The 27,120-nt window shown below is 36.3% G+C and overlaps 1 protein-coding gene across 1 annotated transcript in view; it reads right to left on the bottom strand.

Annotated features, from left to right (window-relative positions):
- LOC139132290 (von Willebrand factor A domain-containing protein 3B-like) overlaps positions 1–26,782 on the bottom strand; it is a 36,258-nt gene extending 9,476 nt beyond the window's left edge. Inside the window, exons 1-26 of the mRNA XM_070698678.1 lie at positions 26,584–26,782; positions 25,571–25,807; positions 20,273–20,364; positions 18,457–18,707; positions 18,026–18,185; positions 17,527–17,696; positions 16,600–16,823; positions 15,885–16,072; positions 15,395–15,549; positions 14,864–15,002; positions 14,071–14,301; positions 13,511–13,696; positions 13,209–13,357; positions 12,886–13,076; positions 12,334–12,363; positions 12,017–12,043; positions 10,451–10,588; positions 9,978–10,051; positions 9,186–9,368; positions 8,529–8,701; positions 7,627–8,014; positions 5,633–5,653; positions 4,824–4,956; positions 1,919–2,049; positions 1,061–1,195; positions 350–447 (exon numbers count right to left, since the gene is read on the bottom strand). Of these exons, the coding sequence (XP_070554779.1) occupies positions 350–447; positions 1,061–1,195; positions 1,919–2,049; positions 4,824–4,956; positions 5,633–5,653; positions 7,627–8,014; positions 8,529–8,701; positions 9,186–9,368; positions 9,978–10,051; positions 10,451–10,588; positions 12,017–12,043; positions 12,334–12,363; positions 12,886–13,076; positions 13,209–13,357; positions 13,511–13,696; positions 14,071–14,301; positions 14,864–15,002; positions 15,395–15,549; positions 15,885–16,072; positions 16,600–16,823; positions 17,527–17,696; positions 18,026–18,185; positions 18,457–18,707; positions 20,273–20,364; positions 25,571–25,807; positions 26,584–26,626 (3,947 nt within the window). The 5' untranslated portion in view covers positions 26,627–26,782. The remainder of the gene's footprint in view (positions 1–349; positions 448–1,060; positions 1,196–1,918; positions 2,050–4,823; positions 4,957–5,632; positions 5,654–7,626; positions 8,015–8,528; positions 8,702–9,185; positions 9,369–9,977; positions 10,052–10,450; positions 10,589–12,016; positions 12,044–12,333; positions 12,364–12,885; positions 13,077–13,208; positions 13,358–13,510; positions 13,697–14,070; positions 14,302–14,863; positions 15,003–15,394; positions 15,550–15,884; positions 16,073–16,599; positions 16,824–17,526; positions 17,697–18,025; positions 18,186–18,456; positions 18,708–20,272; positions 20,365–25,570; positions 25,808–26,583) is intronic.
- Between the last annotated feature and the right edge of the window lie 338 nt (positions 26,783–27,120).

Genomic DNA, 27,120 nt, shown 5'->3' with positions numbered 1-27,120 from the left:
ACTTTGAAAAGCTCTACACCCAATTGCAGGGAACAAGATTGAATTTCACAAGCCTTTGTTACACTCCCACATGGTCAAGAAAAAACTGTAATTTTACAGGTATGTACAAATAAGCCAGACAAGCCATAGACAGTGTCTATGTCGAAGCTTACTTTACTGCACTTGGTTTGCTTTTCTCTGCAATTGGCCATTTGAACAATTGTGGAGTAATAAGTTGCAAGTGGTTATTAGAATAATTCTGCAATCCTAAAGCGCTGCTTTATGATGTGGCTGTTTGAATAATTGAGTATTGCACATGGCAGGGTACATATATTCTATTACATTACGGAAAACTGTATTTTGTACTTACTTTTCGTGAAGGTCACGTTGTAATTCCACGATGTATCTTAGAGCAAAACTAAACCTAGATTTAGTTATCTTGATGAGATCCTTTCGCAAAGCTTCAGTCTGAAAAACAAACCAAAAATTCACAATATTATTTCCAAATGACCTGATAGTTATATTATGTTTTGCATCTTTAAACACATGCTTTAAGTAACAAAAAATTTCATATTGAAAATATCTACATCTAGCACTTGTGAACTTTAGTTCCTTGTTTTGGGGAAATTGATTTGTACTGCTTTAATAGAAAGTATCATCGTCAAATTTGTATATTATTATTCTGTTAATTTGAATATTTTGTTAATATATCAGAAAATTGAAAAAAATAGCAGGCATCATTTCTCCTTTAAAAATTTCAATGTAACAAATCAATAAGTGTGCAAAGAGAAATCATTTGCTGTCGACCTTGTTTGACAGATCTGCAAGAAAAATCATTGCAGATTGTGTTTGCAGTCTGAGATTGTGTTTGAAGTCTGCATGTACCACCTGATCAATGAAGACATACAGAGGAATACTGAAAATTTTGTCTTGCTTTTAGATTGGGACTACAAGTAACCTGTAAAGTTAGCAGATGTGTTTAAGCTATATTGCTTTTCACATGATCATACAATCTCATCCTATGTTGTTTGTAATATTCACTTTTAATACAAGTTCAGACCAACTTTGAAAACAGACTTACATTTTTGCCAGTGAATTTCATGACGGTATAATATTTGGCCTGCTTTTCGTGATCCTGTGGAATGTGTTGTATGATACCGGGAACCCAACATTCAAATTGATTTGTACCAGTCTTGACTAAAACATAATCACCGGGCTATACAGAGAAAAAGTAACAGAAAACGTCAGCTGTAATAGAGCTTAAAATTTGTCAATGAAGTTGGAGATTACAAGCAAGACCATAGAAAACATAAATCAATACATAAACAATAAATAAAAGAATATATTACTTAAACACCTTAGTTATATGAGTGTAGCCAAACCCTACGTGTGTATTATTTGTTTATGAAAAATATTTAACCGTCACCCAAAATTGACTGTCGACAAATCCATAATCACCATTGATAATGGCAAAACCATGGTTTTGAAAGGGTGGAGTGTCCTCCCTTCAATTCTCAGATGTTTGAGTACCCCCTCCTTTGTAGCTTACTTTTTTGGGCTGATGTGCAGTGTGATTGGCTGAATCTTACCGTTATAATTGAATAATACAAAGAGACTCCCTAAGTTGCTGTGAATAGTGACAATCGACCAATCAGATATAACCTTCCGAGCATGCTGCACATCGGCAGAATTTTTTCAATCAAACCCTTTCAGTTCCTCTGACCCTCGGGCAGTGATTAAAGTTCCATGTAAAACATACTTTTCTTGCATGAAAATTACCCATGAAGTTCAAGTGCAAGGTGGAGCCTGGCTGTAAATTTTGTCACTTTATGTAGCTTTAGAAATAATGCACTCTATGAGGTCTCTTTCACAAAAACATTCAAGACTCTGAATTTCGCTGAGTAAGGGAAGAAAGCTATCACTATGTAGATTGACTTACCCTGAGCATTGGGCAAGGCTGGGCTCCTCCAATCGGGATGACAAACCTTGACGGCAGGACTTCTTCCAGAATCTGCTCATCACGGAAACCAATCTCAATATGTCTTGGATCAGGGCAGCTGATCACACTTCCTGTGTTGGACAATTTACGTTATCAGATATTGGACTTTACATGAGGTGTGCACAAAAATACGACAAATATGCTGTTTGTTGGAAGTTCTATGTTGTACAATTTTAATATGACATCCTGCATAATTCTGGTCTAAATGAGCTGAGAAATGATGAGTTACATACTATGATGCTTTGAGTACCAAAGGTACTAGGAGCATCACCCCCTGGACATCCCCAACCCTATCCCTAGCTCCAACAGGTGGGTGTGAAATGTCTCAGTGGTATGTGTCCAGGGGGTAAGTGTCCTGATACTTGCTAAAAACAGTCATAGTCTTTGGGCATAATCCCTGTCATTTGCAGAACATTTGGAAAAAGTCTTGTTGTAAAATAGTCAGAACCTCACATATAGAGTTGTTGATATAAACATATACAGAGTCGTTGATATAAACACGGGTCAAATGGTGAGCAGTTATTTCATGAACTGCAGACCAATTAGAGACAGTCTACTTTCATCTGACACATATCAATAGCAGATCGATGTTTACAGTAATTTGAAGTCATGGCTGATTTTAAGAATTATTTACAAATACTAACAACAACATCAAATCAGTGACCTTTGCCCTTGGTAGGTAATGAGCAGAGTTGTAATTGGTGCTGGAGTTGTACCTCAGAAAACTGGAAGTAAAAACTGAGATTTCCTGTGTAGGGTTTTTCCTTTCTGTTCTGTATTCATTAAAACCCCATTAGCTGTATCTTTTTAAATTTTGAGTACCAAAACTTAACCATCCAAGCTTTTGGAGAGATGTTTTTGATTCCGCTAAATTAAGCCATACTGTCTTTTTAAAAAATGTCACCATTTTAATCTTTGGTGCTTAAGTTGGTTGATTATTCACGGTTTTTGAGTACTTGCAGCCATATTTAACTTGCAAGTCAAAAATTATTTACTTTTTAATATCTAAGTTGTATGTTTGTCGCCAATGTTTGGAAACCATTCTGTAGTCACACTTCGGTAAGCATTTGAAGTTGTTTTTGATTTCAATCATCTCATCAAAATGATAAAGATACAACTAATGGGGCTTTAAGGTGTATTGTGTTGATTCAGGTACAGTATGATGCAATGTTTCATTCACCATCTTCCTATTAATCAGAGTATCTGTCTGGCGTCTTAGATGAAGCCATCGTGACTTGCAAGGGTATTGTACTGATCTGTAAAATGTTTTTGCATCCATGCCTGTATGGAGTGGTACTGTAAGCAGTATTGGTAAATGGGAGGTGGTGGACAAATGGGATGTTTGCCATTTTGTTTGTGAAAAGATTTCCAGGATCAGTGATGGAAGTTGAGGGGGAAAGCAAGGGTACTAAGTACAGATGGATTTCAATTTCCTCACTGAAGTATTGTTTGGGATATTTTGCATGACCCTGAAAGATGTTGCATCACATTTAGTAGTATGGAGCACTATGTGGCCATTTAAAAGGTCTTTTTCCCTGGGATTGGAGAAAACAGATCCAGTCAGAGGGCCACATTGCCGTTTGGCCAAATTACTCATCTCACCAACAGTCACAAAACTGCAAATATAACTTCCAATTTTTCGCATTTTTCCATAAAGTAGCATGACAATTTAATTTTATGCATTTTCTCAATTCAGTTGTTTGATGTACGAGAGAGAACAATGCGTCAATATTGGTATACAAGTTTGCTACCTATAGAAGCATAAACAAATAGTCGATCTCCTGAATTTTTGCCATTTTGTCCAAGAAGTGAAATCTGAAGCCAGTACTGTTATCAGGCGGATATATTCCGTACTAGTCACACATGGTTAACGAATTGAAGGTTTAGAAATTGTACTTCATACAAATTCATCCATAAACTCCACTGACCCATTAAAGCCATCCAAGTCAGACCCTCCCCTCTGAGTTAAAGAAAGCAAGGGTAGCTACAAAGGTTGAGTATAATGAAAACACAAAGCATTGGACTTCAATTGTAAGGGATATTTATTGCGCTTTTTGATAGGAAGGTATGAATATATATCAAAACATAGAAAAATGGGAAACATGGTCAGACATGGTTCGCTATGATTCTTACATGTGATTTACACTGTGTGAAGTACTGGTGTCCTAAAGAGGACTTTTGATCCCAATAAAAAGAGACATTGAATTTACTAAAAAGAATCCGATATGATCAGGATTTGTATGCAAAACTTCATACTGGGTACAGTAATCAGACTATCTAGGTGAGTATATGTAGTTGTGTTGAACTGTCTCACAGTTACTGATGTTGTCGGACCATATCTCAATCAATTCACCAACTTGAAGAACCAGAACTGAGATCTTCATATACTGTCTACACATGTGTATAATGTTTTGCTGCAAATTTTTGTAGAACTACGTGACTTGTATTCAAAGATTAATATGGAGGATTGGTGAAGACTGTCCACAGTCACTTGTGCCATTTTGGTATTTTGACTTCATGTTAAAGCAGTGTGACATTGGGACCAAGTGTCACCAGCCCTCGATCGGCACAACAATCCAACATGTACAGCACTTTCTTGCGAAAAACACCGGATGAGATGTTGTGATTGTAAAACAAAATACCTGTTGGCACAAGGGACTGGGGAAAGTCTAGCACTGACCTCCGGTTTTAAAACTCTCTTTTCAGAATTTGTTAGATACAAAATCATTTTAAATAAAGAGTGGTGTTGCAAATTAAGTTCTGGAAACAGCATCTTGGTGCACTGAGAATGATCAAACAGACAGTACTACGAGAGTTGACAAAATCATAGACAGTTTTTTCATACCTGGATAGTACAGTCCATCCATTGGATTTCTTGCTATCACATTTGACCCTTTCCTCTTATCTAGGATTCTCTGAATTCGCCTTCTGGAAATGGGAGGCTTCTTGCTAGAACTGGTCTCTGATATCCAAACACCCTACGGTGAAACATAAAAGTAACAGAAAAAAAAATTTGGTTTCAGATTCTCTGTCCAGGGTTTAAATAAATGAATGTAAACTTGCTACAAACAGAGATATTCAGAGACCAGTCTAGGAAACCTTTTGCAGAGTCTAACTGCTACTTTCGAGACATAAAATTTAACACACAATCTAGTGAGATTCTTCAAACCTGTCACATGAACACATGGTTCATGAATATTCAGAACTTCCTTATTTGGAAACCAGTTGGCAGCAGAGTTATAACACCCTCTTTTACCTCTGAACACAGTCCCCCCACCACTTTGTGGAGGGGCTGTGCTCTGAATGAGCTAGATAGGCAGCAGTGTACCCCTTACATTCAAAATTTCAAATTCCATTCTCTAAAATTGATGATAAACTCTTTCAAATGAAACAAATATGAGATATTACCTTTCAATATACTTATCTCTACATATCTCTGTTTGTTACATTTCTGTTCAAGTTCATTACAGAACAAATTTGACACTCTGGGTGACAATATGTACAGAACAATAGTAATGTACAAATATATACACAAATAAAAACTCTAATGGGCAAAATATACATCTAATAAAATGCAAACATCATCCGAAGTAAAAATTATACAGAATTTACACAAAATTTCAGAAATATCGGTTTGAAAAACTGCATTCATACCTTCTTTGACTTAGGTTTACGCTTCACACACAGCAAGGAAGAGAGAAAATTAGAAGCTGAAAGTTAGTACATTGGCAGATTTACAATTTGGATTACAAAAGGTCTTTTCCATTCTGATACAGTGTCTCTTCAAAGTTATTGCATTAAAATCATGATTGGCTGCAACAGGTCATGTGACACAATTATCTCATATTCTCACAATTCTGATTGGTTTTAGCAACATCTTATGACAGAAAGTCTGTGCACTGTATCTGATTTGTTAGATCAGACAAGGTGACAATAGGTAGTCAATATTACATTATCTGGATTACCATTGAACAAAAGATTAAGAGGCAATGAAAGTCCAATTTGCAGCTGATTGGAAGCAATTAGCAGGGGACGGAAAAATAAGCAGTAAAATGTTGCAAAAGACACTCAAGCTTCATTATTAAATATGAATGAAAATGGATTCTTAAGAAAGCTGATTACTTGTTACTCTAAAGCAAGCTATTTAATACAGTGTCTAAGCATGCAGAGCAAACACACACACACACTTTTAATATTTTTCCCCTTCACCGAAATAGTTTGACCAGAAGGCTGTCAATAGAATAATTACTTTTATCAGAAAGAAAGGGACCGTAGCACCATTCTACAACTTCTTCTACTTCCTTTTTAAATCAATCGTGCACTGATTTTCATATTTTGTGCTGTGGTCTTACTCTCCCACAAAAATGTCTCTCTACAGAATTATTTCAAGCTTTATGGGAAATGTACTCTAGAAGGTGTGCAAATGTTTCTGATGTACCCTGCTGGCTAGGCTATGAAATTGGACATTGCACATAGTAGATGTAAAGAGTTCTTCAACTAGCAAAAATTTAGTTTTCATGGAAGTATTGAAAATATCAACACAAAGCTAATGTCTTTCTGATTGTCTACTTTCCATTTTGGAGGTTTTGAGTACTTGCTCATCAAATAGGCTCAATCCAAAAAGTTTGTTTGATTTTAGTAATTATATTTTCACGAAACCCAGAACCTATTGAACTTTTTACCAGGTAAGGACATGTTTCGTTGAATTTGACTGTGGAGTTCATCAAGAATAAAACACAACACATTGTCTAAACCTTTGATCTATGACCTTAGCTGTCCAAACTTTATGACCTTTGACCATCTTTATGACCTTTGACCAAAAAACTTGTGAACTTTGACTCCATGGTATTGACGTACAACCCTTGTTCTACAATCACTTCACCAAAGAGGTACTTCTGGACGAAACATTTTTATATTTTTTTTAATTTCATTGTTTCAGGTTTAAAGTCTACAGCAGCTACACTATTTCAGCTGCATTTTACAATATACAATATATATTGCAACCAGTCCCAAAACGCCACCTTGGAAACTTGCAATGGAATATTTGTCCTCTGATGACAAAATTATTTCTCTACGCCTTCTTTCGCATTACAGAATGTTTTGATGCCATCACATTGTGAAAATACTGAACTATAAAAAAGTGTGTCCTGTGACTACATATAGAACGTGTGCTGATGTATTTGTTTATTTTTGATGTTGAAGTGAATCTCTTCACAGGCATTGCACTACCTAGCTGTTAACCTTGAATCCAACATTGAAAAAAAAATGGAAAATTTGATTTCCAACACACTGTCAAAAATATCAGAAATTTTGATTTGAAAAAGGACCATGGCATACTACCTATGCACTATGCCTTTGAACCTGGTATTATATCATATCCTGAATAAACAAATTAAAAATTTATCATGAACTGAATGGCAAAAAAAGTCTGTCTGAAATGTAAATTACTAATGAGCGTGAAAAAATTGTTGTAACTAGGTGAATGACCTTAATACCAAAGCCTGAAGCAATCACTACTTTTTGCTACAACCATCGTTCATTCTATGATGGTATGATCCGTGTTGGAGGATGTAAAATGGAATATTCCATGCTGTGCTGATGGTAGGTGTGCTTTTTGAAAGGGGAGGGGGCAGAGTTTAATATTCTACCTCATAGTCTCTATTCACACTGACAGAGGATGACTTGTCTTCAAAGACATCCTCTCCTTCATCGCCATCGTCAATGATATCACCTTCCACACTGTCAGCATCAGTGTATTTCTGGGTAACGATTACTTCTGTCTTTTTCTTGGATTTCTTGGATTTGCGGCCACTTTTTGGTCGGCTGTAACTGTCGATGCTTTTAATACTTGATTTCCTCTCTGCGGCTTTTCTCAAGTCTTTGCTCTGCTGTATGTACTTGGCGGCTAGTTCGATCTCCTCCTCCAGTAACACGATGTCATTTTCCGATATTGGCCAGCCCAGCCGGTCTAATGCCTGCATCATCTCCAGCTTGTTGGCCAGGAATGAGATGGGTCCAACGTGTTCTGCACCGAAGCTGAAAATTGTGTAGATAAGCCAAATGAATTTTTACACTCCAAAGTTAGGTGACTTTGCCATTAGCTAGCTGACTAGCAATAGGACTATTCACAAATGAAGTCATTGTTTTCTGATCAATATGCAAAAATAAATATTTGTCTACATTTTTAAAATACCCTTTTGGAAATTAAGCATACTAGAATGACAAAAGTATGACCGAGTAGGTGATGGCTTGCGTAACAATGAATACTAAAAGACATCATTATGGTTCAGACTACGAGCTGCGACAACAACCATGCATGAAAAACGGACATAACCTATCTGCACCTCAAAGCAGCAGTGTCCAATGTGACATGCATGCAGCTATACTTAGTAGCAATCCAGAGAAAAAAGTTGCCATCAGTTATGTTACCTTTCAACTTTAGCTGTCAATCCTGTATCCTTGGTTACAAAGAGTCAACACAACCAAGAAGTGGTGGAAATATGTCAAGATATTAGAAGAAAAATAGGAGAATATTCAAAAGCCAACTTACTTGTCTTTCTCCTCCTGTGAGAGAGCATTCCACACTACAGCATCCAATCTTGCTTTGTATTCTTCAATGACTCGTCTCAGTCTCTCCTCATAGGCTAGAAGATTGACTCCATGAGGGTTGATGAGTTTCACCTCTTTCCTATTGCTACCAGTGGTGTGTGCCAATGGAAGAATCTACAGAAACAAAATCAGACCAAATTCACTACCGCTTGCTCATTGCTAGGGGTGTGGTCATTGTTGCTGAAGAAGATGGGATTCATTTTTTAATTGTTTGTTAAGCAGAGAAACTAGCTTGGATCCAGTTCACTGTGGCCACATAGACATTCATGTCCCCTTTGGTATAGGGAGTTGTCACATCAAGTTCTGTGTCTTATTCACAGATCATATTTAAAAGTCTGAAATGGGGGATAAGGCTCCTTTGTTTTCAAATTAGATTCTTGAAGAAGACACATCCAATGACATCAAGATTGTAAAATTCATTTAAACAATATGAAAATTCTTAGAAAAGTGTTTTAAAATACTTCAAAATGAGCCATATATTTGGATTCAAATTCTAAGTGAAAGTTACAAGCTCAATCATTGATTTTTGAAAAAACTCTTTACTTCTGTTTTTGTTTTGAAGAATACTTAAAAAAAACACGATAAAAAGCTGACATACCTCATCGAAAACTTTGGACAAGACATATTTGTCAATGATGGGTACATATTTGGCACGCTGTGTGATCACAGTGGGAGCCAAGGCATCCATTATTGTTAGCTTTCTAGCCTTCAAGCCATAGAATTTAAGCCATCTCTTGGAGGACATCTCCATGGGACTGTGAAAAAACAGAAATACCATACACTTTACCAATTACATGAAAATCACTAATACATTGCATCAATTTCTGACTCAGACACATTGAATCAACTTTTAAACATTTACCTCTCTTACTTTAATAATCAAGCAAATTTTGGACTTGAGAAATCAATAAGGCTGTTCACAGTTGCAGGTTTGTTAGTTAATATAAAAGCATAAGCAAAACATCTGAAATTTTGAAATTCTGATAAAGTTTGTATTCTGAGCTGGTCATATTCTGTATTCTGTGTTTATTGTAACATTGACAGTTTTCTTTTAATTTTCATAATTCTTACATTCTTAATGTCAAAAAAGATCATCTAAATTTGCAGATACGTTTATTTTTGCATATTAATAGGAGAATTATAATGATATAATTTGGAGCAAACAGTGCCATTATGTCATATTTATGGATTCTTGAAATTCTAAGTGGCTGCCATTCTCTCTTTAAAGTCTACGGGAGAATATTATGGTACACATTTTCAATTATCACAATGGCCAGATTGTCAAGTCCAAATGGACTGTACCATCAGCAATTGAAAGATCTTGACAGAGTCTGAATCTGTTCTTCAAAAGCATTCTACCATAACAGTGAAAGAAATAATTAATACTTACTCTATGTCTCGTCTGGACTTGGACTTCTTCTTTTTCACTTTTCTCTTTTCTTGTTGATCGAATCTTCTCAGAATCTGAGGAAATTACACAAAAATATTCTTTTAAGTGTTTTTAAACCAAAAAAGTGTAAGCTTTCCTCATTTTTTACCAGATTACATTTTCTACTATGGTTGTGATGAATTTGACCAACCAATGAACAGAATGGTTTAACAATGAAAACATTGTATCAAATATCTTGTAATTGAAAATTTTGAAGTCAAGATTTTTATGGACAGAAGAGTTTCAACACACCATTTGATTGTTGTAATGTTTTAAATGATTCTAGCAAAGTGGTAGTACAAGCACAGTGTTTCCAAGAACTTCCCCATTTCTGAAAATCAGTCATTTAGGAGTGTACGTATAAATTTTAAACAAAATATGAAAAGCAGATGTCGAGAAGAAAGGTGGAATGTAGATGATGAGTTTAGACTTACCTTGCATAGCTGACTTGAATTTGGTCCATTGTTTTTCAAAGAGTGCTCTAGTCTCTGGTAGCATCCATTGTTTAGCTGGATCAAATGATGATGATGAACCACCACTCATTGTACGCATCAGACTAGTTCTGGTATGACCTGCCAACAGAATAACATAGCAGAACAAGGATATGAATTTCAGAGGCCAGTGTCTATAAAATCATATCAAGGCTTCAAATTTTATATGATGTGGTTCATTTTCATGCCATAATTTGCTATTCTGTATTATTATATAATTATTTCTTTTAAAGGTTGAAAAATGCAACTTTTCAAAGGTTTATCAATGTACCTGTGTGCCTTTAATATCGATATTTATCTGGTTACTAAGAGTCTTTCATTTTGGATAGTGTCCAGAGATGACATTGAAAACAACACAAACTCAGTGACAAAAACATCCTAAACTCTGCAACATTCAGTCCTGGCAATATCTTATGAAGGTCAAATCGAAGGGACAAGTAACCAGAATAAAAGAAAGCTGCATATACAGAGAATAAGCATTAAAAAGTATTATTTTTTCAAGAAGTGTAATGTCTGTTGGTTGTAAGAATATGTTCCAATACATAAAATTTATAATATTCAGGGTCAATTGTTTTTGACGATTTTTACCTTTGTCAAGAGAACTATCGCTTTTATGAGTAGTGTGAGTACTGGTGGATTCACAAGTATGACGGACAGAGAATGTTGGATGCTCATTTGAATATCTAATACCAGGGATTATTTTCTTGATACAGTGTACATTCAGTGTTATCTTAATTCTTATACAATATTTTATTGTCAAATGATAACTTTTTTTTTAGGGGGAAATAAAGAATTCTGAGTTTCAACCAAAACCATGCATCCCCCTTGACACTGTTACATATCACCAAATTACTTAATAATATCACCAATATTGAACAGATTTGTATACTGCCTCTCCCTTCTATAAACTACACTGGTAAAAATAAAAATAAAAGGGAAAGGACTTGTTTTTAAACCTTGTGAAAACCAATTTTTTAACATCTAAGCTCCCATGTTTCAAAATATTGGTAAATTACAACTTATTACATATGTGTTAGGATGCTGTGTGAAATTTAATATGGAGATAAAACCCAGATGCTCATGTTGAACACACCCACATGTCAATCATATGGACACAAGTGTCAATCATGATTTGCCTTGATTAACAGTGATAGTCACAGCTTTGAACCATTTCAAATGTCAGCTTTTGGACCAACAAGATAGTTTCCTATGGTTTTGCTGTTCTAATACAATGGCATATAGGGTATGGGGTGTTTAATGGGTTCAGTTATTCAAGTTTATGGTGAAATAAAATTTAACATTTACTATTTGAATTTGACACATTACTTACAGTGATACATGTATGTGTTTGGGGAACAGAAGTGACTACCACGGTAAATGCCGCCGTATGATGACAAATTGAGAATCTTACAAATGTTGTTGCTATGGTTTCAAACTACTGGGATGAAGGTATGGAAATGGCAATTTTGCTATGAGGAAGAGTCTGCGATAATGACATAGGACACTCACCCGCCACAGAACCACCAATATCTTGATCTTACATTTCAAAATAAATAAAAACAAAACCAACAAACAGCAAAGCAAAGAATAAGACCATTAAAGAGCAAAGAGGAAAGCAAAGTTTGTTTGCATGCATTTATTGCCACAACAGAAAAAAAAAGCACAGGAGTCCACCATGAGAGGGAATTTATGAGAATTTTGATCATATACTCAAGCATATTCATATTGCTAATCATTCATGAGAACATAAATATTCATGAGATGTATGAATATTCATGAGACTACAGACACTTTGGAGTTTCCAGATTTAGGAGTCTTAAACTTACGTATATCCTCGTATTTTTGTGAGGTGTAGACTTCAGGGTCAGGAATAGTGTTAGTACATAGAACATAAAAAAAAATAATATTTACTGTTGCGGCCGAAATTATATCAAACGGTAGGAAAAAGGTTGAAGGAAAGTTGGGGAACAAAAAAAAAGAGATAGTCTCCTGTTTCCTCATTCCGTGATCAAGACAATCATTATGCAAAATATACATTATGTGTGCAGATGCAAAAAACTGAAAAAAAACTGCCTTCAGCCAAGATGCATGTGCACTGCTTTGTTTTGCAGCATGGAAAGATACATACTATATCTTTGGCATGCAGTGTGCCCATAATTGACGGCAGATGTTGAACATTAAACCTGACTCTTTTTCCCTATCTATATAATTATTCAAATGAGTATCTAAAATGGTTTTCTGAAAACGAAGGAATTGTGAAACATCCTCACAGCACCCTCATTATGAAAGCCTGAGATATAGTACAAAACACGTGTACATGTAATATTTAGTGAGGACAACAAAAACCATTCTTTATTTTCACACGTTAGCTAACTCACCTGCCACTAACTTCTGTTTATTCCTAGATGGTGTCATTGGCCTTGCATGACCACCACCACGGTGATGGAGACAGTTGACGTGTGTGGTTGTTTCACGGTGACCAAAGGCAGACATGGGTCTGGTAGTTCTCGGTGTCATCGGTGGCTTGGGCTTTTCCATTCTGACACCGGTAGCAGAGTGTGGGCGTGGACTGCATAAAAAGAGAATAAAGGACATCTTTTAAATTTAAAAGAAGGAAATTCAGATTTAGGTTTACCCTTGATGGTGAACAACGAATATTTCACAACAAAAGATGAAAAGATATTTATTAAAATAAACTTACGGTAAGCCATGCTCCCTTCCACAGCCTGGGTCTGAACCTCTAGAATTTGTCCAGTCCAATGCAGCACACTCAGCACGGAGTCTAGCAATCTTGGCCAAATCTTCTCTGCCCCTTTCTAGCTCATCTTTCAGAAGTCTAATATCTTCACTCTGGAAAACAGAGCCAAAATAAGATGTATTAGTCAATTACTTACATGTAATTCTATATACTTTATACATGACATAAACTCAAATTGGTCACATGATGATCACATGATAATGTTGTAAATTTTCACGGAAGGCTATACAAGTTTGCAAATTTACCTCAAATGGCATTGGGCCACCAGGATCTCTGCTCCCTTCTTCAGAGAAGTAGTGATAGCGCCCTCCAGTGTCAGCTGCCAGTTGTGCCAAGAACTGATTGGCTTCAGCATCAGCACAGTTGAATGAGATGGTGTGAATTGGAACTTTCTGTTGGAGCTGAACTTGAGCCAAGACTGTCTTTTGCGGCTGTAGTTGGAAGAAAAAAAGACACCTTGTAAGAAATGCATGCACATCGCATTAAATCAATATTACACGTCTATTTGCATATGAGTACCTCATGACATGTTAAGAGCAGTATTATTGATATGGATTGCAAAGTATCTTAGCCAATGAAATTGCTATCAGGTCACAAGGTGTAAACACACCAGAAATGATGCACAGTCACTGTGCTGCAGTGACAAAACGACAGATAACACCCTCGCTTTGCAATACAGCTTTATTATCATATCAAATATTCTTTCAATTGTGTGCTTGCAAATACTAAAACACAAAGTAATTATGCTACTGCAGGCCCTGCATGGGTTGCAAATATCTCTGAAGAGATCTATAGACAGCTCTACCTGGTCTGGTCTGCCATCGGTCAGTAGATAGATGGCCTGGGTGTTTGGATCACTGAGAGCTAACTTCAAGGCAGCCAGTGTGTTGGTGGAACCGTTGACAGTCAAACCTCTGACCCAATTCCAGGCACTCTGAAGGTTGGACTCATTGACGTCTACCATTCTGTCTCTCCACATCATGGCTCTGGTGCCAAATTTGATGAGATTGAACTTCATCTTATGACGAAGTTGTTCCTGAAAGTGGTGTTGGGAGATGTAAATTTATGAGTTTGAGTCTGGGAGAGATTTGCTGGCAAAACAAAACTGAAGGAGCAGGTTGATTTGAGATAAAACTTTATATCAAGAATGATCAAGTGTTAAAGCTTGGCTGCTTTGGAATTCTGTGCTTTCAATTTCAGGAAAATCAATGGATAAACTGATTTTCATAACGTTTTGTGCACAAATATCTATAAAATATTGTAAGTTTGAATTTTTTGAATTTAATTTAATTTTTGTATTGATATGACAGTGAAACACTGTCATATATCATACTGTGTGTAAGTATGTCTGTATTATGCCTTGCATACAAAAACTGGAGTAGGGATTAGAATGTGAAATATGCTAATGTAGTATTCATCCTTTAATCCCCATGTACTATGTACTGGTCAGATGGGCAAATCAATTAAATGATACAATTGTCCCACAGCTGGTCGTGACAGGTACACTCGGCTGTTTCTCGGTTCAAAGCGTAATTATGACATCTCGGTTGAAAATTAAATGTCATCAAATTTGGGAGACACTAGAAATGTTCCCTGACCTCCATAAGACGGATGAGTTTTTCCTTGACCAGGTCCAGATGTGGCTGCATGGAACTGGAGGAATCAATCAGGATGTACACCTGATCCTCAATGATTGTCCCAAACAACTCCCGACTTCCTTGTTGAAGCCAGTCAATCCTGCAGAAAGAGAGAATTAACATTGAAGAATTGAAAATCAAAATATATATATACTACCTACCAATGATATTGATCTATAAATTTTATCACTTCCTTTGTGTGATAGTTTCTGAACACTAATCAGCTTAACAGGATTATGACTGATGGATTCTTATTGGTAATTTCTTTGCAAATAATACTATCTTGATGGAATTTTTCAGAGAATATGGTGCAACAACTCAAACAGATCGATAATTTAAAAACTCGCAGATACTAATAGGGTGAGACGGGTCAGTTAGTCAAACTTTCTGCTGAGTATTCTGATGAAATAAAAGCAATTCAATCATCATCTGTCTTGGAGAGTCTGAAAGTCAGTGTTAAAATTGGGAATTTCACTGAAATTTTGATCTCACCTCTGTTGAATGGCATCTAACGCCACAGCCATCCTCCTTTCATACTGTCTATGTACATCAGAGGTGACATGGACGTGTTTGACGGTGCCGTCTCTCCACAACACATGGCAGAATTGATCACAGTACTGAGCGTTTATCAGTTTGTTACGGCTTGCCTGTATTGCGAGGGAAAAAATAGCAAGAGATTGGCAATGGACATAATGTAGTGTATTGATAATCTGTTAACAATATGAGGAGTACACAGTTTTATCAATATTTGGATGTATGAGACAGAGTTTTCTTTTTTGTCAATTTCGCTGATATTCCACATGCGCTGTGCATTTTGATTTTTGTTTTGTAAGTCTGTCTCCAACTAAACCCAAGACTGATTTTTGCCTGGGTTCTGTGATTCTGTTTTACTGTTCAAACAGTATAGTTACAAGTTGAAGATGAACTTCTTTTAACTATACAGTCCCCTACGAAATCCATAAAACTGCATAGAAATACTTACAGCATCGGTGTAGCCATCATCCGGTGGGCCTTTGACATCAACAACACCATCACAGTGTTTGAATGCCACATTAGCCAGGACATCATAGAAGTCCAGTTTTTTAGCCGAGAGTCCATGTTTCTCCAGCCATGCTCTGGAAGTCAAGTACTGGTCACCTCTGACGGGACCCCTCTCAATGGAGCCATTGACTGGGGGGGGGGGGGGGGGGGGGGGAAATAAATTAGTTCAGAATTTATACCATGGACTTTTCATCCCGGTATTGTTGTATATAGTAGAGTCATTTTGTGAAGATGAATCACCCTTTCACGTATGTATTCTGTTTAAGTGTAAAATGTGACACAAAAATCGTGAACTTTTGTATCAGATTGAAAGTTAGTGAATGCTGAAGGAAGATGCTTCATACTCCATTGTTGGGCTCTCATTTCAAGTAAACCAATGAGCAATATACATGTACTTTGCTGATTTTGTACCAAACCAGTGAACATTGAAATATGAAACTTATCTTCCTTCTTGAAACAGTACAAAATTATTATACAGAAATTTTTTCTTCTATATAAACAGTTAAATAAATGTTCTTGGAAAGAAGTTTAAAGACATGTACACAACCTTCATAAGATACAAGAATTGGATAGATGGCAACATAAGTGTGAAATGTTTCCTATCAGAATTAAATTAGGCATAACGTAGATTTCTAAATTACAGAAAGTTTGTTCACCTAGGTTGCTTTGTTCACCTTTGCCCTCCACAGCATCTTCACTCAGTACTTGTATTTCTGACAGTGTTGTCCTGGCTTCTTCTAGTTCCTCCCACAGAAGTACAACATCCTGTCTCATTCCGGCGCCGGGAGGCACTCCTCCGGGAAGTACCCTCTGATCTGAGTTATAGGCACTGGTTCCATCAACGTCTGCATCCAGTTTTGTGAACGCAAAGGCATGGAATCTGCCACGAAAGAACACGGAAAAGATCCAGTGAGTGATGTTTCTCAGGGGTTTGAGACATGATAGTGCTCAATCAGCATTGCTTCAAAACTGGGACATCAGTTGCCTGCACAAGTTAATAACTGGATGAATAACCTTGTCATTGATTAACCTGAGCCATTGCGGCAAAGTGATGTGGTTTACATTGTGAATGAAATATTACTACTGCAAGAAATACTTCAGAATGAGCTTAAATGCAGAACAACAAGATTAATAATACCCTTCTATTGGTAGTAGAATTACTACAGGGTAAACCTTAAATAGAATTTTAAAATTTTACATGATATTTCTGTACCGTTAACTACAAATAATTCTGAGTAAACTAAATATACCTTGTACTACAGCACTATTGGGCTTAGTTGCCTTTATTCCATTTATTGACATTTTCTGTTGATGATAGCTTCATTTATGGATGTTATTGTTCCTCAGTTTCCCGTGAGCAGGCACAAATACATTATTAGGTCTACTGAAGTGTGATGACAAGTTTGTTCACACAACACAGTAACATTTACAAAAGGAGTGAGGAACATCCTTATGGACTCCTAGCTGTTCCTAAACAAATCTTGTCACATTATTTACCATCCAGCTGTGGAGATGTATGAATGCCGTACGTTTTTTTTTAAAGACCAAGCTGTGGCAGGCCATCAGTGGGAATTAACACTCACCTGCCACCGGTAATCTTTGCAACATCTTTCAAGAACTGAACTGTGATGGAATCGGTGCTGTTGAAAGCCACTGTGTTGACCGGCATCGGACCGTTCTTCACTTTCTGTTTGAGTAACTCCCTAGAGCTTTGGGATGAACTTCCTTCTGAGAACAAGTACACTGCTTCAATCTGTAGTGGACAGCAGCAAAAAGAAAGAAGTTAACAATTTTCATAGCCAGTAAAACTCCTGACAGAGACACTTCATAATTTTCATCTATATTTGGTATGGTGCAACTGAAGAACAGCTTGCCTATTCACCTTTACAAAGATATTTTCTTAGGGGATCTTCCTGCTGTTTGTTTTAAACGAGACCCCTGAGGACCATGTTGATTTGTAAAAATGAATTCCTCAGCCTTGCCTTAAATGTAAATGCCAGGCTAAAATTTATGTATTCTTTCATAGACTTTGCCACTGTGATGAAGATAATATGAATTGCGAACTATACAATTTGAACTAACATTTTTATCAGTGCCAGCTTTGAGTACAGCTTCTGCAGCACTGGTTTCTATGGTTTCACCAGCATGGTCTAGATTCTTGATCCATTCAAAGGCTTTCTCAATGCTGTCTCTGCAGACTGGAACTGCGGAGTCTTGGAATGTTACCATGTCTTTACCAGCTCTGCAAGAAAAACATGGGAAAAGTCATGAATTGTATAATGAGAAGCAAAATTGCTTTATTCTTATCAATCAATTATTTGTAAAAAAATTATTTGTTAATCTTAATTTCATGTTACTGACACCATCTGGATATAATTATGCCATGTGATTCTCGTAATTGCTTCATAATATTCAAATCATCAGACTCAATTCCTAACAAACAAAATATTCCACTGATTCATATCTAATGGACAATAATGAGCACAATCCATTGAAATTATGTTCAGACGTACTTGATAAGATTAAACTTGGCTATTTGAGAGACCTGTTCCTCTACCACCCTGATGAGTGTGTTCCTGCAGTGGTCAAACATGGCTGGGTTATTTGTTTTGATGTCAATCACTATGGTAACACAGTGTTCTTCAATCACACCAAAGAGTCGACGGCTTTCTGTTGTAAGCCATTCAAGTCTTCTCTTGTACAGAACTATTGCTTGGAGAAGGCTGTTTTCAATCTGTTTCAGTCTCTCCTTGCTGACTGTTATCTGAAGCAGAAAAACCAGAAAGGGATTAAAATCTCTCTTTACTGACTGTAATTTGATACATGGAACAGGCATAATAATAGAAAGGGATTAAAATGACTGATTTCAAAAGAAAAACATTTTTCACTACAGATGCTTTCCCATCACCATGACAACTGTAGATTGTTATCCACTTGTCATTTTCAGGCAATTGTTGGCGGTAAAGGGCAATCAAGTAGGTCATCTGGGGACAAGTGAATCGTTTCTCTTTTGCTATTCACAGCACGCAGAGTTCAGTGAATGAAAACTTGCATTTATCAAGGGAATGTCACATTCTGATCTTGTTCTCAGTCAATCTCATTTTCCGTCAATGCATACCGCGGGGATTACTTTGAAAGGAGAAATCAGAAGATGTTGTGTCAAATAAAAGTGAACTGCTGTAATTGTGTGCGTGTGTATACATGGAAAATGTGGAGTCAGTCAAGTCAGGGTGTCAATCTATAAAATCATATGCATTTTGATTTCTACGATTTGCAACACAGAGTCTTTACTATTAATGAAACATGAATTAATTGGGCTGCCACAAAGACTCTGTATGAACATCATATCCACAATACAAAACATGCCCTCCCTGGATCGGAAACTGTTATGTAAAACAACAGTGTTTTTTTTCATGAAGATAGCGCTGTATTTAATTACCATTCCTATCCTGAATTTTCCCGATATGGATCATTTGTAAACAGTTTAATGAACCAAAAGTCACATTTGTTAAGCAAATATCAATCAGGCTCTCATATTTACACAAGACTGGGTTCAAACACTGGTACAAGTAACAATTTGATCAAACAAGGTGACTGGATCAATTCCAGGTGATTTCATAATAAAGCCTCTCTTCAGTTTATCACATTATAGTATACATCAGTTTTATTTATGAACCTTAAAACAAAATAACTCTTTTGTTTTGTGATAAAAACTGACCATTTTTTTCAGTAAATATTTCTTTGTCATAAATCGTGATTCAAATAAAAACTGAATACATTCAAAACAGAAGGTAGTTGTCATGGCTACACGTATCTTATCAAGATCACCATTGGCAACAACCTAACAGTCACACCACAAGAATAATTTACATTAGAGCTTGTTGTGTTCACTTCAGAAAATGTAATGTTTTCACATCCGCTGTGAACCTTTTTTCAAGTCAGTTAAAATATCTCACCAAAGTGTGTTACCTTACACATCTACTTTGAACAAAATTGAACTGATTTCTGTTAGTTTCTTCCACAACAACTTTCAATCAAGAAACTGTGTTATGATTTTTAGCTAGTATGCAAGCCTTGCTTAGTACTAGCTGATGAATGGACAATATTTTTCTGAGACTCAATCAATGATCAGAAGAAACCTGTATTAGTTAAGATTACAAGTCAGAGAGGATTTTCATGTACAGGAAGGCTTTGTTAGCTAAAAATTGACTTCTGGCGATATGCCAAAATATTTTTTTTTCTCTGTTGCCCACAGTTAGTACTAAATCATAAAACTGGTAGCTTTCTCACGAACAGACCTTACTGAGGGAATGGAAATGCATTACTTACATTATATACACGTCCGTCTCTCCTTGGATACCGACTAAACAAACCTTCTCCATACCGTGAACAGATGGGCTTTTTCAGAGATCTGTCGAAGTCTGGAATGGATTAAAAAAATTACATGAAACAAGTTGCTTTAATACTGAAAGTGTTACCATAATCTTAGTATTATTGTTTTATATTACGAACGATATGGAGTAATTCAAGCAGAATTTTTGTCAGTTCGAAATTCATGACAAGTTTCCCATATACTGGTTTAGTTGTGTGCTTTTAGTGAAATTACGCATGTGTGGACACTGTATTTCACAATGGTGAGGGTTTACTCCGATGAAAAATCGGTGAATACAATTATAAGTTATTCTGAAACTCATGGAAAATTGACAGATGCTGACTTAGTTACCAACTTTGACACTGCAAACACACACACCTCCCCATCAGTTTTGCACTTGTTAGATACAGGTGCCCTTTCTATGATGAATTTCCCATCCATGATCAAATTAAAACAGCCCACTTTTCAGACCAGACACTGACCTTTAGCCGTCTCCTAGCAACTATCAACAATGGTCACCGGGTGACCTGAAAGTATCGATCACTCAGGAAAATTTACAGAATTTCTAACTCTCACCCTCATTTACTGCCTCTTTCTTTAATCCCAAAGAATTTTTATCATGTTAATTACTAGATATGTGTACATTGTTGTTTGTAGAAGTGTATGCAACACTTGAAAATTTCTTAATTTCATTTTTAAGCTGGAGCAGCATTTCCAATTGCATGAAAACATACATGATTATGCATTGAAGTAATGCATTTCCTAGAATACCATACAATCCTATTTTTCATTCCCTGGGAAAATGGGAAATCCATCTGTATAATTGGATTTCAAGAAACTGTGCACATGGAAAATGCGAGAAATTACTATTTTTTATAATGTATCTCAAGTTTTCTGGATGGCATATGTCATAACTGACTGCTGTGAAAAAAGGCCTATGGCCAGGAAGAATACATAAATTGTTTGTCTTAATCACCACTTCTACTTCAGCCAATTTGGAATTTTTTTGAGATTGCAGCAAATGTATACTTCCACATTGCGATATTTCAGTGGGACTTCGAATGAGACTTTTGCAAGGGGTATGGCAGGGGGACTATCAACATGTCGAAGAGCATCAGTATTTTTACCTGTACAATGCAATGACTGTCAACTGTCATCAGTACTGGTAATATCCTTGTTTTGTAAGGGTCAGTACATTCCTCATTAATTTGATCAATAGCATTTGATGTGATGGCCGCCAATTAGTTCAAAAAAAGACATTGCTCAGTCGAGTTATTCCGCATGATACATTCCGGGATTCATTCAACAAGTTAACTGACACGTGATAAAATGTGCATGAGTTTGAAAGCATAAAAATTTATCACATCATATGGTTGCATTGATGTCAAAGCTTGGTTGGAGGTGTATGTCTGTTTTCTCATGATTCAAGAATCGGGAAATGAAAAATGAAACAGTGAAAATGTTAGACCCAACCTTGAAGTTGAAGAATCGCAATTGTTGTACTTGTAGGGAATTTTTGTTGTGCATATTTTTAGGTTTTAGTTGTTTTCTTCTTGGAGCACTGTGTGGAAATGCTCAGAATTGGTTCTGTCAACACTGTCTGTATATGTAAATGCCTCTATTATTGTGAACAGTTTGTAAAATCTCGACTCCAAGTCATCAGTAACAATGCATCTACCCGTATTACTGGTTTGTAAAAAAAAAAAATTAAAAGATCACTCGCCCCTTTATAGCTTTGCCGAAAAAAATCTAGGGAAAAACAATGCTTTTTTTCTCTGGCCTGAATTTTGAATTAAGTGGAAACTTGTTTTATGTCATTTTTGATAATTAACCTTTTTACCTGACCAGCACTGATGCCGATATAAAACCCCTATGTCATCTTTGAAATGTTTTTGGGTGCAGACCTGAATGTGTAACACATACATATATGATTTTGTAATTTTTGAAATCGAAATATCTATGGACAACATTGCTGGAAATACACAAACACAGGCTGTTAAAGAAAACCTTGATCAAAAACTGTAATACACAAAGAACAGAAAATATGAATTTTTTATATGATGTATACAAAGATTAGAAAACAAGATTTTTTATATGATGAAAATAAGACTGCCGCTGTACGCAAGTAAACGAAGCATGGTACTTCTACTAAGCAAACTTACACTCTGACTATTTCTATAATTTCTCATTTGTTATCATGTTCGACGCTGATTAACTGTCATTTACAATGTATTTTGTTTTTCTTACAATTTTACATCATATAATTATGAAACATTTATTATTTATACCAATTAGTCCTGATACATGATCACATTTTATTGATTTATTAAATTTCATGCCCCGTGGGAGAGATACATATAGCTGTTATTGCTTGCAACTCTGTGTTGCCATGGTAGGCTGTGTTGACCTGTGCCACACTGAGACATGACCCTATAGTCAATGTGTCACGTTTCTCTGTCAATTTTCCACCACTCATTTCTCTTTCATGTACTTTGTGATTCTACGGTGGTGTACTTGTGTTCATCAAAACAGCATACGCTAAATGGATTAAAAGGCATTCTGCTTTTTCTGATTTGCCTTTGTCTGATTAACATTTTCTCTGTCACAACTGGCTTAAGTATGACGAAGTAACTAGCTCTGTGCTTTGAATGTGAATTATTAGTGTTGTATTTTTTGTGCTGCCAAATGTTAGGTCAAATTCAACATTAGCTCCGTGTTTTTCCCCCAGGTGCACTGGAAAGTGAATTCACTCCTAGTTGTGTCGTCAAACTGGCGTATACTCACTACGACGTTTAGTTTTACCATTCTTTCTTTCAGCAGTATGGCAGCCTGTATTTGTTTGAGTTATCAAAACGAAACAATAACTTTATCAGTAAACTTTAGCATTCATCACGTGTGGTGCTGAGGTCTGTCGTGAATACAGCTCTGCACAGCCACTCAGAGAATGGTTGCAGGTGCCATCTAAACCATTCATAACCACACATTAATGGTGTAATTCAATGTACAGTAATTTATAAGTATTTGAATTTGTTTTCCATCTTTCCTTTTTGGACAAAAAAACCATTATCTTGTTATGAATATAATTACCACAATGAAACAATTGTTGTTGTTTTGCTTTGTTTCCCTTTACACCACGCACAAACACAGAGTCCATTGTTGTGTGTTTATTCAACTCATGTGTTGCTTGTCAACTGGTCACCATGTAAGATTGAGTTGTGCCTGTTCCATTTTCCTAAGTCATCAGGGGTCAGCTTGCAGTACATGTTCTGAGGCTCAAAATTTTTCTTTTCTCCAAACAGTAACAATGGCACCCAACCATTGTCAAATCATGGGCGTGTATGGACTACAATCCTCATTTGCACATTAGCACCATTTTAGCAAACTATTGACGGTTCACTTTTGGGATGTCAAAGGTCGTGTGAGGTCACAGCAGACAATACAACAGAGTGTAAATTGATATGAATGCTGGTAACCATGGGGTTTTTCCTTTGTTTTGCGATAGGCGGCCATGTTTCAAACTGTGCTGTCTTTGTTGAGCAGGAGGTATATGCATGCAGACAGAAATATCACCCTATAAATTCACAGGGATTTAGTGTTCTAAATCTCAGATAACTCTCCGGTGACAAAACGTTTTGGTATCCATGAAATCAATTGTTGTACCTATTTCAAATGGTGTGAACCCACAGATGACTGATCTGTCTACTACGCCTACATTACATTTTTGAATACATGCTCATTCCTACAGTGTGTCTTTGTTGTAATTTATACTGTAAATTATTGCCAAAACTCACATTTCTTAGAAAATTTACAGCTTACAAGATTTTTTCACAATGAGTACTGTTTACCTTTGAGGTGCACACAAACGTTGGTCACACATAGCAATCAAAATACTTGGTTTCACTGACACCAAATTTCTCTTTTAGAAATGGCAGGTCCGGCTATCTTGTTTAACCCTGACGTAAATGCATGGTTACATTTTCAGGCACAGATAACTCACAAGTTCTGTTTCATGTCACACCATTACGTATATCTTTGTAGATGAAATCAAGTGTGTATAAAATTCTTATAACTGAAATGCTAAGGTGAACCATTTATATCTACTTCTCATTCATTGAACAAAGATCTCTGAAATGGAAGCTCAATCACATACTTTGCTTACAGTATCATATGTAGATTCTTTGTTTCATTTTCATGTCTTTTCTGCATGAACAAATAGCAAGTGGACTTAGACTTTGTCAATAGGTTGTTCATTATATTATGGGTTGCTAAATGCAGAGAATGCCTACAGGTGATCTCATGATACTGTTGTCTCCGTTATCGCCACAAGGGCCTCTCCTACAATTGTACAGGACTTGACTGTTCACAGTGTCGCAGTCAAGACCAGGTAAACATTACATCCAACAGAATTCATTAATGATAGAAAAAATATCAGTAGGTCCAAATTGAATAATTTCAAGAAGCTATCAAGAACCAAATAATTTTTAACAAATGTTTATCTTTACTGTTGCTTACATTGATGATGTTCTGTTGTAGATTACTTGTTTCTTTATACTATGGTACGTCAAAGCTATGTGTGAACGAATGTCAAATTCAAGGCATGGATGAAGTTGCTAACTTGTTGTTAATAATGACACATTAAATGTCATGAGCAAGATATTGTCAAGCTTCATTTAAATTATAGTCTTTCTACGTCAGACTCCCTTAAATGTTCTTGCTACCATTTGGCATCAAATGCCCCTTTCGACCAGGCAACCAGAGAACAATTGTGAAAGCATACTTGAAACCTCTGAGCATGTTTACCTGTCATGACAAAGCACTACACGTAGTACAAGTGTACTTTTATGCTTGGCTTGATATCGTCTCAATTGTTGAAGCAAGAGATTATAAAATGGTGAGGACATTCACTTTCATGCTTGAATGGAGCGTGAATGCCAAAATTTAACATGTACTTTTATTAAACATAGTCAATAACCACTAGGATTTCATACATGACAAAGTGATAAACATTTCCCTCTCTGTGTATATTTCACAAATCTTACTAGTCATTACAACTGAAACGGACAGGACATATCTCAATGATGGTCTGAATCTGGTTGAGGTACTGAGAAACTTGAATTTTACCATGTTTTTAACAAATATATACCTGAACCTACTGGCTTGTAATAAATCAAGGCAAGTAACAGTGATAAATAATTTGTTCGGGGCTACATCCTTCAACACCTATGCTACATCATTGCTTCTTATGAAATACTTACCATCTGAATGTTTAAACCCTATTGCTGGCAGGATCTGCTCCAAGGATAACCTATTGCGCTTCAGTCCGTGGGTACTCAACCACTTTTTTGTAGAAATCATAGCCTTGACATCGGGCTCCCATGACTTCTTTGGAGGCGGTTTCAGTTTGATGACTGACTGAAGATCTTCCAGATTCACTTCTTCCACTCTGTCTGTGTATCCACCATTCCTTGGTGACTTTAGATCCCACTTTGGGTCTATGACCGAAAAGAAAAAATGAAGTGAAAAATCAACCAAATAATTTCATAAACTCCCAACCATGGACTTGTAATTCTTATATTGCAATTTAATAAATTTTGTTTTATATGTAAATATTAAAACCTAAGATAAAATTTATGATCAAAACAGCTTTTTAGCTCAAAGAAATAATATTTACATCTATGTTAAGGCTATATTGAAAATAAATGTTACTAAAATTCTGTCAGTTATGCTGGAGAGACAAAGACATGTAAAAGTACTTAATACAGAAAAAAAAAACGTTTTAGCATTTGAACGTATTCACTTTGATTTTGAGTAACTGCATTTTTAATCTGGAAATTATTTCCTTCGACCAGAATTCGTACATCATAGGTCTTTCTACAGCATCTTGACACAGTACTGTCTACTGATAATAGCGTTGATTTACATTCATAATGGTTGATACATTATGATATGAATAATGAAGGCAAGTTTTCAAATAATTACAGAAAACGGTTGCTCGAATTATTATGTATCATATGCATTATTACAGCTGTGCATATAGAAAACTCATACGTATCCATGTTGTACATAGCAAAAGTCTGAGAGAGGTATTGTAAGTGCATGGAGTTTGTAGAAGCTCCATGGTAAGTGTCCGAGTACCCGGGTGACCAATACACTCCACCACAAGTTCTGTAGCAAAATTTGAGGTTAACAGCCAAGAAGGGCTTGTTTAAATATCTTACTCTTATGTGTCAAAGTGAAAAAACTGCCTTTCCAACACTGTCTTACTTACCATCCAAGGGAGAGCGCACTCGCGCCGTATCAATCTCATACATGGCTGGGACTATTGGTTTGTGAACAGATGACGGCGTCACTCGGAAACGAGGTGTATGTACAGCACGCCAAAACCACAGTGGTTTCTACTGCACGTTACCAAGCACGGTTTGGTCGAGTTTACCCGTTGTCGTCAAGCTGTTTTGGCAGCTTTCGGGTTCTTGGGTTACTCTTTTGCAAGTGCTACAATCTGCAGCTTCGTCTGGAAACGAAACCCGCCTAAAGTGTCGGTAAGTTGGAAAAGTCACCCAGCTTCGGCCATGTCTGGCGACACATTTGTTTTGATGGAGGCAGGTTGCTGGGATCTACAATTACAAAAGGAGCCAATCACAAAGCTTCATTCTGCTAGCCTCGAACAAGGTAAAAAATATTGCTGATTTTATAATTATATTACTCCATATAAACAAGCAAATAATTGAAAAAAATTTAAAGTACTATGTTTAAAATGTATATGTATTTTATGTTAGTTTTATTGTGCCATTAATTACACTATTTG

Source organism: Ptychodera flava, chromosome 4, assembly GCF_041260155.1.
Source record: "Ptychodera flava strain L36383 chromosome 4, AS_Pfla_20210202, whole genome shotgun sequence".
Lineage (NCBI taxonomy): Eukaryota > Metazoa > Hemichordata > Enteropneusta > Ptychoderidae > Ptychodera > Ptychodera flava.
This window is presented reverse-complemented; position numbering and strand designations above follow the sequence as displayed.